Source organism: Anabrus simplex, chromosome 2 (genome assembly GCF_040414725.1).
Source record: "Anabrus simplex isolate iqAnaSimp1 chromosome 2, ASM4041472v1, whole genome shotgun sequence".
Classification (NCBI taxonomy): Eukaryota; Metazoa; Arthropoda; class Insecta; order Orthoptera; family Tettigoniidae; genus Anabrus; species Anabrus simplex.
Genome location: NC_090266.1, coordinates 1025774935 through 1025791777, shown reverse-complemented (window position 1 = coordinate 1025791777; position 16843 = coordinate 1025774935). Strand labels below are relative to the sequence as shown.

The following is a 16843-nucleotide window of genomic DNA, read 5'->3' as shown; positions in this document are numbered from 1 at the left end:
TAGAGCTCAGTAAAAATGCATTAATAGGTTTTGTTTGCCAAAAAATTTTGTTACAGTTAATCGCTGTGTTATTTTGAAAACGATTGTACTTAATTGAGTAATTCGAAGTTTCCCTACTCCTGAGAAAATGCCTTAGTTTGTATAGATCCACAATGTAAGAATTGCCATGTTTTGGTAACCATGGAGGGCATGGCCATTGACTTCCAGCGATAGCCACAGAGAGTAGTGTAGCGGGCAGCTCCCTGTATTCTTTACTCCCTGGCCTACACCGACTTTTAAAGGTTATGTTGAACTCGAGAATATGGTTTTAAATGTGTAAGTATCGATCCTCAAGTTCACGAATGCATTATATTCAATTCTGCCCGTCACTAATTACAATGAAACTGGAAAGAGAAATAATATCATTAACCCGTAGAGTGGGGCTCGCTTCAGGTGACGCGGCTGGAGCGAGCCCAATGGTGGGCGCGCGTCATGTGAATCGCGGAAAGTTTTTATTTTTTATCTCCGTTACGAAACAAGCGGTAGGTTTGAAACTTTCTCCGTATGTTACGAGAGGTGCTGCCATCTGACAGAATTTTTTTCACCTTCGTGTATCTAAGCAGTTCTTGTCTAGGAATCCCCTTATTATCTGCTACATAGCTGCGTAGCGCAAGAACAACCTATGTGGCGCATGGCGAGAAGCTCAGTCAGTGTGCCGCGAGGAGCGTAGTATTTCGTGTCTCGGTGCGAATGTTTTCAGCTCTCATAAGTTGTTTTGTTGGTACATAAATTTATCTTGTGATTGATTGTTTTAATTCTACATGTAGCATTTCATATTTGTAGTCAACATGTCCAAAAGAATTGTAGATCTTCCAAGTGATGATATACGGGATATTCTCGAGCTCAGTGAGGAAGATAGTTGCAGTGATTCTAGTTTAGATAGTAATGGTGAAACTATCCCGCTAATAGATGCTCCAAGCACTCGTGCTTCCGTCGGAGTAGGCCTGTTGCCTAGATGCCGTGGACAGGTGTCGAGTTCGAGCTCCGGTGAGAGTAGCGAGTCAGAAAGTGAGAGCGATTTGCCTCCTACTCCGCCTAATGACTGGGATGTAAGGGGATGTAGGAGAGCCCGATTTCCAGCTACATATCAAAGTGGAATTCAGGGCGAACTTTTAAATAAAAAAGAACCGGACGAAATATTTGAGCATTTCATTGACGATGAACTGTGCGAACTTATTGCAGAGCAAACTAATCTGTACGCTCAGCAGTCAATACAAGCTAGTATAGGAACAGCTAAGAAGAAAAGGAGAAGCAGGGAGAGGGATTGGGTTCCTACAAGGAAGAAATAAAACTTTTATTTGGGATCTTTCTTCTTCAGGGTACAATTCAAAAGCCGAAGCTATCTCATTATTTTTCACGTAATAGATTGTTTGCTACGCCCGTGGTTTATGAGACCATGTCCGAGAAATGTTTTTTCCTTCTACTGAAATTTTTATATTTCTCAGATAATGAGGCTTACGATCGGCAAGTATCCCCAAAACTCTACAAAGTGAAGCCAGTTCTAGACATTCTTGTATCAAAATTTAAAATGTCCTATTTACCAGATGATCGTCTATCAATTGACGAAAGTTTACTCCTTTGGAAAGGTCGCTTGGGGTGGAAAATGTACATTCCGAAGACGAAAGCTCCTTTCGGGATGGAATCTTTTAAATTATGTGAGGCTAAAACAGGATATGTGTGGAATATTCTGTGGTACACAGGCAAGGAAACTGAGCTAGTAAATGAGGTTTGTGGGGTAAATATTTCTCAGTATACCGAGCCCTCGAAAGTAGCGTTTGCTCTAGCCGAACCTCTTCTAAATAAGGGATATAGCTCTAGACAATTATTACACTAGCCCGGAACTCTTCGATCAGCTCAATGAGTTTCAGACAGACGCTGTCGGCACTGTAAAATCTAACAGAAAAAATCTTCCGAAAGACGTCATGGGGAAAAAGCTGAAAACAGGGGAGGTGGCTTTTGCCTATAAAAACAAACTCATGGCCTTGAAGTGGAAAGACAAGAGAGAAGTCTGCATGCTGAGTAGTATTCATGACGCGGAAATGCACACTGTTCTAAACAAGAAAGGAGAAACCAAAGAGAAGCCGGTCGTATGTACTGAGTACAATGACTCAATGGGAGGGGTGGACTTATCGGACCAATGTATCGTGCCATACACTATGGCGAGGAAAAGAATGAAGAAATATTACCACAAGATTTTTAGACACCTACTGGATATAACAGTGTTCAATGCTTTTGTGATATACAAGAAACACGGCGGTAAATTCACTCAGCTGGAGTTTCGTATTCAAATCATGCAGAAACTATTTCAGAAGTATGCGAACGCTACCCCTAATGCAGTCTTGCCAATTCGATCAGTGAGACCCGCACCCGTTGACTTGTCAACTCGATTCTCGGGAAGGCATTTTCCAGATTTCAATCCAGCCTCGAAATCAAGACTGCACGCAAATAAGAGATGCGTTGTTTGCGTGGTGAAAGGCCAGCGGCGGGACACTCAGTATTGTTGTGCAGTATGCAATGTCGCTTTGTGCCCCTCTCCTTGCTTCAGGCTATACCATAGAGTTGAAGTATGAGCATTGCAAATATGCCAGCGAGTCTCAGGTTCCATACTCGGGGAATCTGAGAAGATCGTAGTCTACACTCGGTGACCGCTGTACATTCTGCATGCCGGCAACAATCAGTGATCATCCTGAAATAGTTCTTTTCAATTTTCTCTCCAGTCATTTGTTATAGCTATTGAGTGTAAATAGTGTTGAACAGTGTAGTGTAATTTTGTGTAATGTGGTGACAAAATTGTGATGAATGAACTCATGCCCTCTTCAATGGCGAGTTATAGGTCTACGTGGTGAGTACATTTTTCTATTTTATTTCAGGAAAATGTGATATTTGAGTGTATGTGTCTGTATTATTTGGAGTATATTACACTTTTTTTATTTGTGTGTTATGCATTTCAACGTTGAATTAATGTAAACAACACAAATAATACTCCGAATCGAAGTAAATATGAAATGGCACATATGCAATTTTTGCACCGACACTGGATGAATTGAAAAATCGTTTTAATAGTAAATAATAGCGCAATTTACACCGCAACGTATAATTTAATGCTCATTTTAACATAATATAATATTTAAGCGGGTCTAGGTTGGCAAAAACTATTTCTTTTTTAAACAAAAAAATTTTCTGAAAATGATTCCCCACTGTGCAGGAATTCCTCGTTTATGACCTCCCCACTTAATGGGTTAACACTTCCAAAAGAATGAATATTCGCGACCTTGAGCTCAGCTGGAAAGCGTGCTCGCTGTAAAAGCCAGTACGTGTGCAAAATAATACAAAGTTATTAAATGTAACGTGCGCTGGTTTTTATAACATTTTAATACAAAAACATGAAATTCCCAGTCTTATACTAGGACAAAAACAGTAATAGGCAGTCCCAAAACCTCCCTTGGCTTTATGTATGCAAGGTGCAACATTGTTCTGGTCTCGATAACATAATCGTATACGAAAATATTAAAATGCTAAATTTGTGTTACTTAAGAAGGAGCACTTTCGATTCCTGCCTGAAAGCTCAGTGACTATACAGTGCTCTGAGGGAAATGCCGAAAATTTGTTCGGCGATACACCCGAAAAAAGTAAAAAATAAACATCTAACCCTGGACATAATGTAGACGTTTGTCAAGTACGAATATTTGACAAAACTCGTTCCGTCTTCAAATAGAGCTGTCGAAATGTGCTCTGTCTCCTTTCAATTGTTGTGGGCACACTCTGCTTTATGATTTCCAAGGATTCTCTAAATAATACCACCCGAATGCGATGCTAAGATGAACCCTTATGCAAGTTCACCGCCAATCGCTTTTCCAGTACAGTACTTCCTCAAATTATCGCAATGACGGGACGTCAATATCAAGATCCGTAAGTATGCCGTACCGTCCTTTCATAAGATACAGTTTCATGAAAACCGCGTGATCAAGGATTTAGCGTTGATGGGACTGAAATTTCTGGACGGTGGTTCCGGGAAATAGTTTCTTCGAGGAACGGATTATGCAGGATTTTTACAACGTGATTTAATTAGAATGCTTGCGGGACCACGTAATTTGAACGAATTATACGGGAAAACGTAGTTTCCGGGAACGAATAATCGAGGTTCTACTGTAATTTCTTAATATAGCTGTTGTAAACTGCTTGTTTGTGAGTTCCTTGGTGATTGGAGTTTTTGTTGATGGTGGTAACGGACTGCATGGGTTTCCTAAAAATATTGGAATCTATTCTATTATTGTTTTAGTTAATGTGAGGTCCAAGAAATTGAACATTTTATCGTTTTTTTTTTTTTTTTTTTTTTCCTCCATAGTGAATTTGATATTGCTGTCAAGCAAATATGATGTGGCCTGGGAAAATGCTAGGGCGTAACCTGCAGGTGACACACGGTTTTCCAGATACTGGGGGAGCTGTGAGGACAGCTGACCAGTATCACAATATATCCAAATAGGGACAGTCAATATCCTAACTGAGCCAGACAAGACACAAGACATGATAGAGTTCATGAAAGAAATGGACACAGCCATTCCTGGTTTTAGTGAAACAAAATGGAGAGGAAGAGGAGAAGGAAAACTGAAGGAAGGGTACAGGCTGTTTTACAGTGGAGGACAGAAATGATTATTAGAAAGGATGTCCCGGAATATGTGGAGGAGAAGAATACCAGTGATAGAATGAACATAGCAAGGATACAGTTTGAGACAGGAACACGAGATGTTCTAAGTATGTGACCCACAAACTGGAAATAAAGAAGAGAATACAGAACAATTCAGTGGAGAAATACATTTAAGACAAGGAAGTAATTATAATGGGAGATCTGAATTCACGAGTGGGAAGAAAGAGACTGGGAAGAGAAGTGATTCTGGGGTCATATGGATATGGCAACAAGAATCAAGAAAGGGGATATTTTAATGGACTTTTGCTAGAGGAACCAACTAATAATTATAAAAGCAATATATGATAACAGTTGCAGCTGTGTGAAGACAACAGTGGGTAGATCAGAATGGTTTGGAACCTACAATGGACTAAAACAAGGGAGGGTGTTGTCCTGTCACCTTTACTGTTTGTAATGGTAATGAATGACATCGTAAAGGCAGCAACGGAAGATTACAGAGAGAAAAGAATGAATTATGTTTGTGGATGATTATGTGATCTGAGGAGACGATGAGGACAATGTACAACAATAGCTGAATGTATTGAATAGAAGGATTGAACAATGGGGACTGAGGATCAATGTGGAGAAGAGCAAGACAATGGTGATGAGTAGAGGAAGTAAAGAAGCAAAAGGAGCTTTCAAAACTGGAGACAAGGAGCTAGAAATAGTAGAACACTTTAATTGGTAAGTAAACTGACAGAAAATGGAAGTCTGAATATGGAAATTAGTAGGAGGATACAACTGCGGAGTACCTTTTACCACCATGTACAGAGATTAATATGGAATAAAGATGTACCAATGAAGGCTAAAGAAGTAATCTACAAGGGATATTACTTACCTATAATGACATATGCAGCAGAAACCTGGACAATGACTGAAATGACATTCCTGAGGAGTATGGTACAAAAGACAAGGAGGGATGGAGTGAGAAATGAAGACATACAAAAAGAGCTAAATGTGGAAAAAGTAAAAGACAAACTGGAACAGAACAGATTGAGATGGCTTGGATATGTCAAGTGGTTGAAAGAAAAAAGACTGCCAAGACAAGCTCTGGAAAGAAGATGACAGGAAAGACAGGACGAGGAAGACCAAGATTACGATGGATGGATTATGTGAAGAACAGTGTAGGACAATGGATCCTGGACTGGAACACAGTGTTGGATGAGGAATGGTGGAGAGACAGGACGAAGTGGAGAGGAACCATATTTGTTCCCACTTTGTGTCAGCTGGAAAAGGGGAATGATGATGATGATGATTATGATGATGATGATGATGATGATGATGATGATGATGATGATGATGAGTTCCGATAACTCTCAAGTTCATTTCTGGAACCGTATAACACTTTGTCACCAACTCTTGTTCTTTTGTTCAGCAGACCTTATGTTATTTTCAAAATGCTTAATTTACATTCATACATACATGTATCTTTATGTACCGTACATGCAGAGATCTAGGGTGAATATTTCACATAGAACAAGAACATTAATAGAACTAGACTTTATTACAAGTTACTGTCACAACAAGATTCTGGTCTATAGTAGCGTATCAAGCATGGTTAACATTCCATGATTCATCACATTTCTTCACCAACAACATAGGTAGGTCACCACGATATACCGTATTTATGCGAATAATCCCAGCCGCTGAATAATCATCGCACCCTAATTTTAGGAAGGCTCATTTAAAAGAAAAAGAAAAAGGAGAAAAAAAAGAAAGAAATGAACTCAAATTCCTTTCATCGAAAGAGTACCATAGGCATAAACAAACATTTCATACACTCCACGAGGTCCACGTGGTCTTTACGAAAATATGAACGTGTAAATTTTCGGATATAGCTGCTTTGCCTAACATATTTGAGATGATAAAAATACATTATCACTGCTATAAAATATATTTGCCATGAAAATTAGCAAGTAGGCCCAGGTATTTCATTAATCTGAATTTGCAATAGCCTCGATTCCCTGTAGACCAAAAGATTCGTTGTCTCTTACATCACTAGAATCCTCTCCATCCTCTCCTAAATTACTTACAAATCTGTCACACTCTACGTCTAAAACGCTTTTCACACGTGGTCTTTTGTTACGCGGATATTAACACGACCGGTGGTGGATAATTCTTTTCGTGCAATGTAAACACTTGAAACAGACACATTGGCAAACTCGGATGTTAGTTTTGCGATACAGTAAAACCCCGTTAATTCGAAGTCGTTGGGATGCAAAAATCGGGCTTCGAATAACGTGATTTTGAATTAACCGCCAACTCGTATTTCACAAAAATTCTAATATCCGTTACTGCATGCAATTAATATTGATTCACAGTTTAAAACTTTAAAATGCCATGGAAAACTAATATTTCCAAAATGTATCCAACAAGGTGCATTTACAATGTTCAAATAATGCACACGGATAACCAAGTGGCAAACCTAACCTCACGCAACAAGAAACAAATTATTCAAAGATGAGGAGAAGTCTACTATACTGGCTTCCCTGTGCAAGTACTTCATTTTTTTGGATTACTGTACTGTTTGCATTTTTAGATGCCTTGTAGTTGCACGGAAAGTACCCGACACCCTTAAAACATTGTGGATTATCGAACTTTCGTATGACGAGGGGAGGAAGTCTTTCGCTTCCGTCTGCCTTGCAAAACAGTACAGTGAACCCATCACTTTTTAAAAAGTCTGTTTGGGCTAAGCATAAAAAATGCAGTATCATTGGCATTGACAATATTGTTCGTAGCGTACGAATTGATTATAATTATGAGCCACGCTTTTTCACCAACTGTCGGCATTGCCAGTGTTTGCAGATTTTGCTTCTCAGCACACTGTCTGTTACGTGATACTGTGGCGTTCCTTAAAACGCTGAATACAAAAGAATTATGATTTTACTCAAACATAGCAACTATGAAACACACTGTCGACACACCGAGAGAGCGAAAGTGCAAAAAGCTACCCTGCACTTTCCGGAAGATGCATTCTGTCGTCACACGGAGAAATTTCGAATTTAAATTACTCTGTAAAATACTATTTTTTTTAAAAGGTAAAGGCAATTTTAAATTAAAAGTCTGAATTGTTTTCTGTTTAAATATGACACATGGGGGCATTTTTCTTCCATCTGTGGTTGCACAAAGCATAACTGTACACCCAATAACGAAAACTAGGTGAGCCAGGAGCGTTGCCAACAGTGACGCAAATAAAACCTGCACCGCAATTTCATGCCTCAAATTTTTAAAAGAAATGTGCGGGGATCATTCGCGTAAATACGGTAAATATTGCAGGTCTGTTGACCTGAAAAACAATTACTGTTGCAGGTAAACATACTTTGACTTGTTTTGCTAATGAATCAGTAAAGTATGTTTTCACAATAGTAATTAATTATTATTACCAACCGTCACTGAGCCACAGGTACATGGCTACGCAGGACGAGACATTAAATACACAAAAGTAATTAATAACGAAAATGCAGATGGCATGGCGACCAAGTGAGAAGGTTTCTTCTGCGTTTATTGTAGAACTCCAACAAGTAGACTACTTGTTATTTCTAACTTCAACAGGAATGCTGCAATTTGTTCCTATAAATAAAAAAAAAGGGAAAATATAATCAACATCCACCACCTACAGAATGAAAACAACATTAGGCACTGAAACAGGCTTACCATAATATTATCTTCTCAAAGTAAGACATTTCATAAAATCTGTAATAAAGCCTGCTATCACTTTCTGTGCCTCAATTACACCACTACGTTAAACCTACTTGGGTATATGTTAATATACATTGCTCAAAAAAGTTTTGCATATTACAATTTCTCCTTGCATAAGTCATGGTACCTCAAATATGTTTATAGTATGCACTGTAGACCAATGTCTGAGACACAGTGAAGCTAAACCTACATCAGGTTCCATATTTGTCGCATCGGCCAGTTTAACAGCATCACTTGCAAGGTCTGTGGTGTACAGACGACACGTCTAGGACTAACATAAACATGGCAAGAGTACCCATTTCTGCTACTGACTGCATTAGAATTGTGAAATTGATGCAAGAAGGATGGCGACAAGTGGATATCACTGCTCATATCGGAGCAAGTCAGAATGATATCCACAGCTTGGAAAAAGTTCAGGGAGAAACAAACGGTTGCCGATTTACAACAGATGAGATACCCACGCAAAATAACTCACAAGGGGGATTGGTATTCGTTGCTTTTGGCACGTTGTAAGCCCACTGTTACTGCCTTCTCATTCCGCTTAGATCTTCAGAGGGACACCAGAATGGAATGTGTTTGATCAGGCAGTGAAGAGGCCTACAATTCATAGTTGATGACATGAAGAACAATGGAAGCATACACTCTTTCCTGATAAAGCCACCATAAGCTAGCACCGATACAACTGGAGCATAAAGTCTGGAGCCGATCCATGGAGAGCTATCGGCAGTAAGGAAGTTCCATCAATTTTTGGTGTGAGATCATGTTTGGTTGACATACACCTCTAATTCATATCCGGAGTAACATCACTGTTCTCATACACAGAGGCAACATCCTCCAGCTTGTAGTTACAGGATTTGCTGCCACTGTGGGTGAGGGCTTTGCACTAGTGGATGATAATGCATGCCCATCAAGCCAGAGTGGTCAATCAGTTTCTTGAGATGCATGGCATGCAGCAAACGGTATGGCTAACATATTCTGCAGACATGAACTGTGTTTAACATCCACGAACTGAAGATAGCAACTGCCCGCTGATGATCCTCCTGCTAATATTCAACATCTGACTGAAGCTGTTATTCAAGAAAAGGAAAATCTGCCTCAAAACAAGTTGGATTCTTTGGTGCCAAAAATTCTCTGTCATGTTCAATCATGCCTCAGGGCCCTGTTGTATACAACCTGTGACAATAACTTTCGGTGAATGAAGTCAGAACGGTCAATCTGGCAACATTGGCGGCACACAACGCTGCACCTGCGTAGCAGCAGGTTTTGATCACCTGCTGCCAATGTTGTTCAGTTGAGCATCGTGTGTGTGCCGTGTAAGACCTGTTTGACACAGCACGTGTTTAGTGCGTTGGTTCTGAACTGCGAACAGAAACACGAACGACCAAAAGATCAATGTACAGTTTTGTTTAAGCTTGGCAAGACACCGAAAGAAACGTATGTGATGCTGGTACGTGTTTATGAAGATCAAGCACTGTCCTTGCAGTGTGTGTACGAGTGGTTCACCCGTTTTTGAGGAGGCCGGGAAAGTGCTTCTGACAACCCCTGTAGCAGAAGATTGGCGACCGCCGTCAGTCATGAAAACATTGAGAAGTTGAGGACATTAATCACGAACGATCGGTGATTAACTGTGCACATGATAGTGAATGAACTGCGGATTAACCGTGAATCCGTGCGACAAATTTTAACCAGAAGTTAGGGAAGAGGAAAACGTGTTCTCATCTTGTGCCACATCACTTGACCGATGATCAGAAGCAAGCACGTTTAGAGGTTTCACAGGATTTTGTCGAAACGGCGGATGCAACACCAAATTTCTTGAACCGTATTGTCACTGAGGATGAAACCGGGTGTCTCAGGTATGACCCTGAAACGAAATGGCAAAGCATGGAATGGCGTTCTCCGGGATCCCCTTATCAGGAAAAGGTCAGAGCCAAAAAGTCATGCATCAAAACGATGCTCATCAGCTTTTTCGACAGTCAAGGAATTTCTACCTGAGGGGACAACATTGAATGCTGCACGGTACATTGAAATTTTGACCCACTTTATGAAACGTCTACGCAGGGTATGACCCCAGTATGCACAACAAGGTTCATGGTTTTTTTTTGTCCACGATAATGCTTGCCCACACACAGCCAATATCATCAAAGAGTTCATGGCAAAAAAGGGGGTGGTGCAACTTGAACATCCCCCATACTCGCCAGATCTCAATCCTCCAGACTTCTTCCTATTCCCACGACTCAATCTCGCTTTGAAAGGAAAGGGATTTGATGATACTTCTGACATCCAATGAAATGTGACGAGGCTTTTGAACACCATTCTAAAGGAAGCCTTCTTGTAAAGTTTCCAGGACATGTATCGCCGATCTCAGCAGTGCATAGTTATGGGAGGGGACTATTTCGAAGGACAATAAGGTCACTGTCATGCACTGTTTGTCTATGTTGATAGTACAGGACTATTCACTGAACTTTGTCACAGGTTGTATACGGTACTGACCTGTCTACACCATGAATGATAATTTTGTTTTCAAAATCTCACATTACCAATCTGTGCTTCTGTTCTTTTTGCATAGCTGACTGCATGTTGTTTTCCTTTGTATATACCCTTCATAATGTATTTATGTACACACAGCAAAATCAGAAATGCACTAAACCCAAATATGGAAAACTTTCATGAGCACTGTATAATATTGTGTTCAAATACAATTACATAATAGGTACCAGCACAGATTTTACAGGAGAAACAAACTTACTGACTGATTGCGATTGAAACCATTCATATTTGTTACCGACATGGACCTTGTTTAGAAATGGGCAGTCATAAAATTCATTACAGCTAAGTTCAATATTTAATTCATGAATCATTGGACCACTTGCTGTGTATTCCACTGTTTTACCTCTTTTTTCACACCTTACATTTTTCATTATTGAAAATAATCTTTCAACAGGAGCAGAAGAGCCAAGCAGACAAAAAATGTACTCGACAATGCAGCTGTGATTACACAGAGAAATATTTCAATTCTTGAAATGACTGAACAATTGTGTAAGTCTTCCTTAACAATTTAATTTCCTGGTTTACCAATTGCCACAACTTCAAGACTAAAATGTTTTGGCGACAAACTTTTCATCAAACAGTTCATCTACGATTTATAGCTGGTTTTCCAACCATTTCATTAAATTTTTCAGCAGATTCTCAATTTCGGGTCATGCGATATCACTGATTATGTACACAAGTACTGCCGTAAGTTCTGTTAGTACTTTCAATGCATATAACTACTAAATAAAACAAGGCAAACAAATTAATATACATATATTCTATAAAAACACAAAAAATGCTACAGAATGAACATACTCTTATTCAAAATTATCAACATGTGTGGCAACACAGCAGCGAAGATGTTGAGGTCGCCCATCAATAGCTGCACGAATCGTGTCCAGTGGAATTTTTCTGACAGCTCATGTGATTGATTTATTTAACATCTCAATATGGCAGTGCGTTTTTTGACATGCTATTGCCTTGAGCTTCTGCCTCAGAGAATAATCCAATGGATTGAGGTCTGCACTTCCACTAGGCCAGTCAGCAGCAGCGATGAACCGTGGGACATTGGTTGCCAACTACTGCTGCGTCGTTTTTGCTTTGTGTGCAGGAGCGCTATCCTGCTGAAAAATCCACGTTTTTCCTTCAAGCGGCTTTGAATTGATACAGGGTATTACCTTTTCCAATACTGTCTGGTACACAGCTGCAGAAGTCCTTACTCCACCTTTGCAAAAATGCAGCTCTAATGCTCCCCACCACGAAACCGCCCACCATACCATGACAGAAGCAGGGTGATGTCCGTGCTGCACACATGGTGTGGAGGATCTACTAGAACTTAACTGATTCAGTCTAATTTGTTTATATTTTGATGTTGGTACCACTGTACAAATAGATAGTAATAAAGCGGGAAATGGTATGTTACAACTGAAATGTGTGTTCTCGTTAGTTCTCCTTGGATTAGTTCTATATTCAAAATTCTGGTGCCGAAACTCGGGAATGCAGTGTAAATTCGGTGCCATTATCTTCACGTACAACACGAGAATCACGGTATTGTTTCACACTTCGAAAAAAAAAAAGTTTGTGAAGAAAGAACGCGCTACACGCCAGCAGACGAGAATTTAACGGCTTGTCCACAAAGCGAAAATCAGTCTCCCTCCAGTACCCAGATAAGTGACATAAAATGAACTATTTTAGATGACATATAGTTCTTCTCGACTAAGAGAATTTACTGCATGTTGTTATACTTTAATTGGTGTTTGGTTATAAGTTGATTTGATCTTCATTTCAATGTTCACCATTATGACCTGCGCAGTAGAAGATTACCAACGTTGTCAAGTCCTAGAGAGCTGCAAGCATGCCATCTGCCGATACAGTTGCCACTAACATGACAATAAGCTGTTACATCTATTTGAACATTCATACAGCTATGTATTTATTTTACTGCTGGATTTGGAAGACACATTTGTAGAAGATTTCTAATCTGTTTGTCATCTTCATAGATTGTAGATCACATTGTACATTGTTTGGATGCCATGTTTGAATTATCTGCATGTCATCATGGCCAGCTCGATCTTCTTGATTGTGTATGAAGCAATAATATTAGGCGTTCTTGTAAATGGTACTAAGCTCCATTGACAATAATATACTTGTTTAGTACTGTTGAGTATGTCCTCTACTATCACTGAATAAACACCATTTTACATGTCACATTCGCCAAGATTCTACACTCGGGTCGTATCATGCTTGAAGCTAGTTGTTAGAGGCTCAACATTATTGACAGTATTCAACATATGAAGATGAATGAAGCACAACTGGCAATGTTACGTAATTTGAAGACGAAACAAAAGAGAGATAGGAATAATATTACTCGATTTTCTTAAGAAATAAATGGACTCAGAGGAATCTTCCCTGGATGACTATGAACACTATAGAGATCGTCTTCAGGAAACACTAGTGCGTCTAATGTCCCTAGATGACACCATCCATGAACTTCCGAGGCAGAATATGATGAGGACATTGTGACCAGTGAAGAATATAATGACAAGGCTTTGTGGGAACTTGAAAAGAGGCTTGCCACTGACATTGCCAGCCTGACTATTGTGCTAAATCCCTCAACACAAATAACTCCACATCATCCAGTTACCAAAAGACAACTGCTGCAGCCTCCGCTAAGTTTTACGACCCACTGGGTCTAGTGTCTCCAACGTCAATCGTAGTCTTTTCCAGGATACGTGGATCTGAGGGATTGGATAGGACCAACTTCTGCCACACGACCTTGGCCTACGATGGAATTACTGGATATCTACGCTTTATTCACTATCTTACATTCAAATTCCATGTTGGGTCAGCACTACACATGGAAGAGGCTTGCAGGTTTGTGTGTTTTGTGATGCCTCTGAGCGGACATACGGTGTAGTACTTAACATTCGGAACCATCACGCTAATAGTACAAATTATGTGTAGCAAGAACCGACTCCGGTCAAAAGAGTCACACTGCCATGCTTGGAACTCCTTGCAGCGCTCAGAGATGCCAGACTGCTTAACTCTTTCTCCCAGGCAACAGAATACCTACTTTCAGATGCTGTTTTATGAAGTCAATCTATGGTAACTTTAGAAAGGCTAAGAGGAAACCCCAAAAATGTTAAGAACTTCATTTGCAATAGTGTGAGCAAGATCCTGACCTATACTAGTCCAGGCCAATGGCGAAACTGCCCCGGAGTAAACAGCCCATCTGACTGTCTTTCCCGAGGACTTCCCGCTGATGAGCTTGCTTCGACATGGTGGAAGGGTCCTGTTTGGCTTGCAAAACACCTGTTCTCTGTATGTTGGCCTAATGATACTAGCTTCCTTAACCTGCCACTTCCAGAAGCAAAGAAACTGATGAAACAAACACTGCATGTCACTTTGTTTCAGTCACTCTTTCAGGTTTCAAGATTCTCTTCTTATTGGAAGGTTTTACACATCACCACCTTTGCCCATAGGTTCATTTACATTTTAAAAGGGGAAGATTGACCACCAGCAAACCTGACAGCTCCGGAATTACATGAAACCCGTATGTAGTGGATTAGAGCCGTCCAATCTGATTGCTTCACTGAGGAATTAGACTGTCTTGAGAAAAGGGAATCTTTACAGACAACATCCAGAATTGCTTGTTGCTACCTCTATATGGCAGATGGCATGATTTGCTTAGGTGGTAAATTATATTTCTTCAACCTGAATCCAAGTGAAAAACATCCCATATGGCTAGACGGCTCACATCATTTCACGAGACTGTTGACAATGCACACCCATATCAAACTACATCATCTTGGAGTGCATGTTCTGATGGATCTTTGAGAAGAATTCTGGATCTTGAAAGCATGCCAAGCCATAAAGAGGGTCTTTCACGATTGTCTACCTTGCAAAATAGCTCATCATAAACATGGAGGAACCACTGAAGCACCATTTCTGGCTGATCGAGTTTAACTCCATAATCCCTTCACAACCATAGAGATTGATTTTGCCAGACCCCTCTACATTAAAGAGGGTTACTACCAAGAAAGCTTACATTTCAGTCTTCACTTGTTCTATCACGCGAGCACTTCAACTTACTACAAATCTTTCCACTGACTGTTTCCTAATGGCACTCCAACAGTTCGTCAGACGGAGGGGTTGCCACATTCCATTTACTCCGATAATGCTCACAGTTTCCATGCAGCCAACAAGGAAATACAAAAAAATCACTACCGTGTTGATTGAGTCCAAAACTCACCAGTACCTTACTCATCATAATGGCATGTGGAAGTTCATCCCACCAAGGGCGGCTTGATGGAGAGGATGGTGGGAGAGAATGGTGGGTTCTGTCAAATGCTGTATGTGGAAGACTCTGGGAAAACTGCAGATTGACGAGGATCAAACTAATGCCCTGCTCACCAGTATTGAAGCCACCCTTAACTCATGACCACTCACCAAGGCAGATGATCAAGAAGTACTGACACCCGCTCACTTCTTGAATGGAGAAAAGCTAACAACAATACCATCTGGGCAACCAACAATAGATTCTAATTTGAGCAAGATATACAGACTGAAACAAAGAATTGCAGACGATTTTTGGAGACGTTCGACTAAGGACTACCATTTGGAACCGAGATCCTTCCATATAATTCGAAACTCACGCAGCAAGTCATTGGCGCTCAAGATTGGAGACGATGTTCTTCTGCAGGAGGACACCGCGTGAAACCACATGTGGAAGCTGGCAAGGGTGAAAGAACTTCGACCTGGCAAAGAAGGCATGACCCGGACCGTGTTCCTGAGGACCATCTACGGTACACAGATTACTAGGCCTATCCAGCCGGTCATCCCACTGGGGATAGTGAATGACCAGGGTGGGGAGGATGTACAGGAACTGGAGTCATCTACTGCATCTTAACTGATTCAGTCTAATTTGTTTATATTTTGGTGTTGGTACCCCTGTACTAATACATAGTAATAAGGCAGGAAAAGTTTCGTATAGATTGAAATGGGTGTTCTCATCGGTTCTCCCCGCATTACTCCTATATTCAACAAATGGAACTTTCTCTCTTGCTTCCTTGGAGGACCATGCTTACACACGACCGCTTTGCTTGTTAAACGACTCTTCCACAGTGAATATTTTTTCATCTGTGAATAGGATGTCGCGATACTGGCTCTTCCCACACGTCGAACTCGGCCCTTCAATTTCCTTTCAGTTAGTATATGCCGTGTGTACAGTTTATATGCACCAACACAAATCATCCTTCAAAATACGTGACATAGTTCATGGAGATATATTCATTCCACGAGACAAAATTGTTTGGTTACATAAAGGATTGTATCGAATCCTTGCACGAACAACATTCACAACTTCTTTTCTGCGTACACACCTAGGACGGCCTGATCTGACGCGATCAACAGTTGTACTCATTTGTTTAAACCGTGCTATTGTCCAAAATACAAATTGTTCATTGAGAAAGAGTTTTCAGTTTAGAAAAACTTTCCTTAGTGCGCTTTCCACAACAAAATAACGTCAATACAGCGATACAATTTTCATACACTACCCACTCCATCTTTCACCGGTGCCTGCTACTGGCACACTGCAAGCCGGTTACTGGCGGAGTCGTGAAGGTGACCATATGGACAACATACAGCGTTGCATGCTTCTTAATTGACAATGACCATACTACAGCGCATTTAGATTTTACTGACAGAACTTATGGCAGTACTGCGTATATGATTCTCCTTCGAAAACATTTTTCAACAGCTCAATGTAGGAGAGACATTGATCTTAATATTTGTGAAATGTCTCATTGTATATGGGCAAGCCAATAATTATCTGCAATTTTGCTCTGTCTTTAGCTTGGCCCTATGGTGTTGTGTGCTCACCAGCCGCTAGAT

General features: G+C 40.4%; 1 protein-coding gene across 1 annotated transcript in view; it reads right to left on the bottom strand.

Annotated features, from left to right (window-relative positions):
- Positions 1-6218: 6218 nt before the first annotated feature.
- tos (Exonuclease tos) overlaps positions 6219-16843 on the bottom strand; it is a 136304-nt gene continuing 125679 nt past the window's right edge. Inside the window, exon 10 of the mRNA XM_067139641.2 lies at positions 6219-8293. Within this exon, the coding sequence (XP_066995742.2) occupies positions 8269-8293 (25 nt within the window). The 3' untranslated portion in view covers positions 6219-8268. The remainder of the gene's footprint in view (positions 8294-16843) is intronic.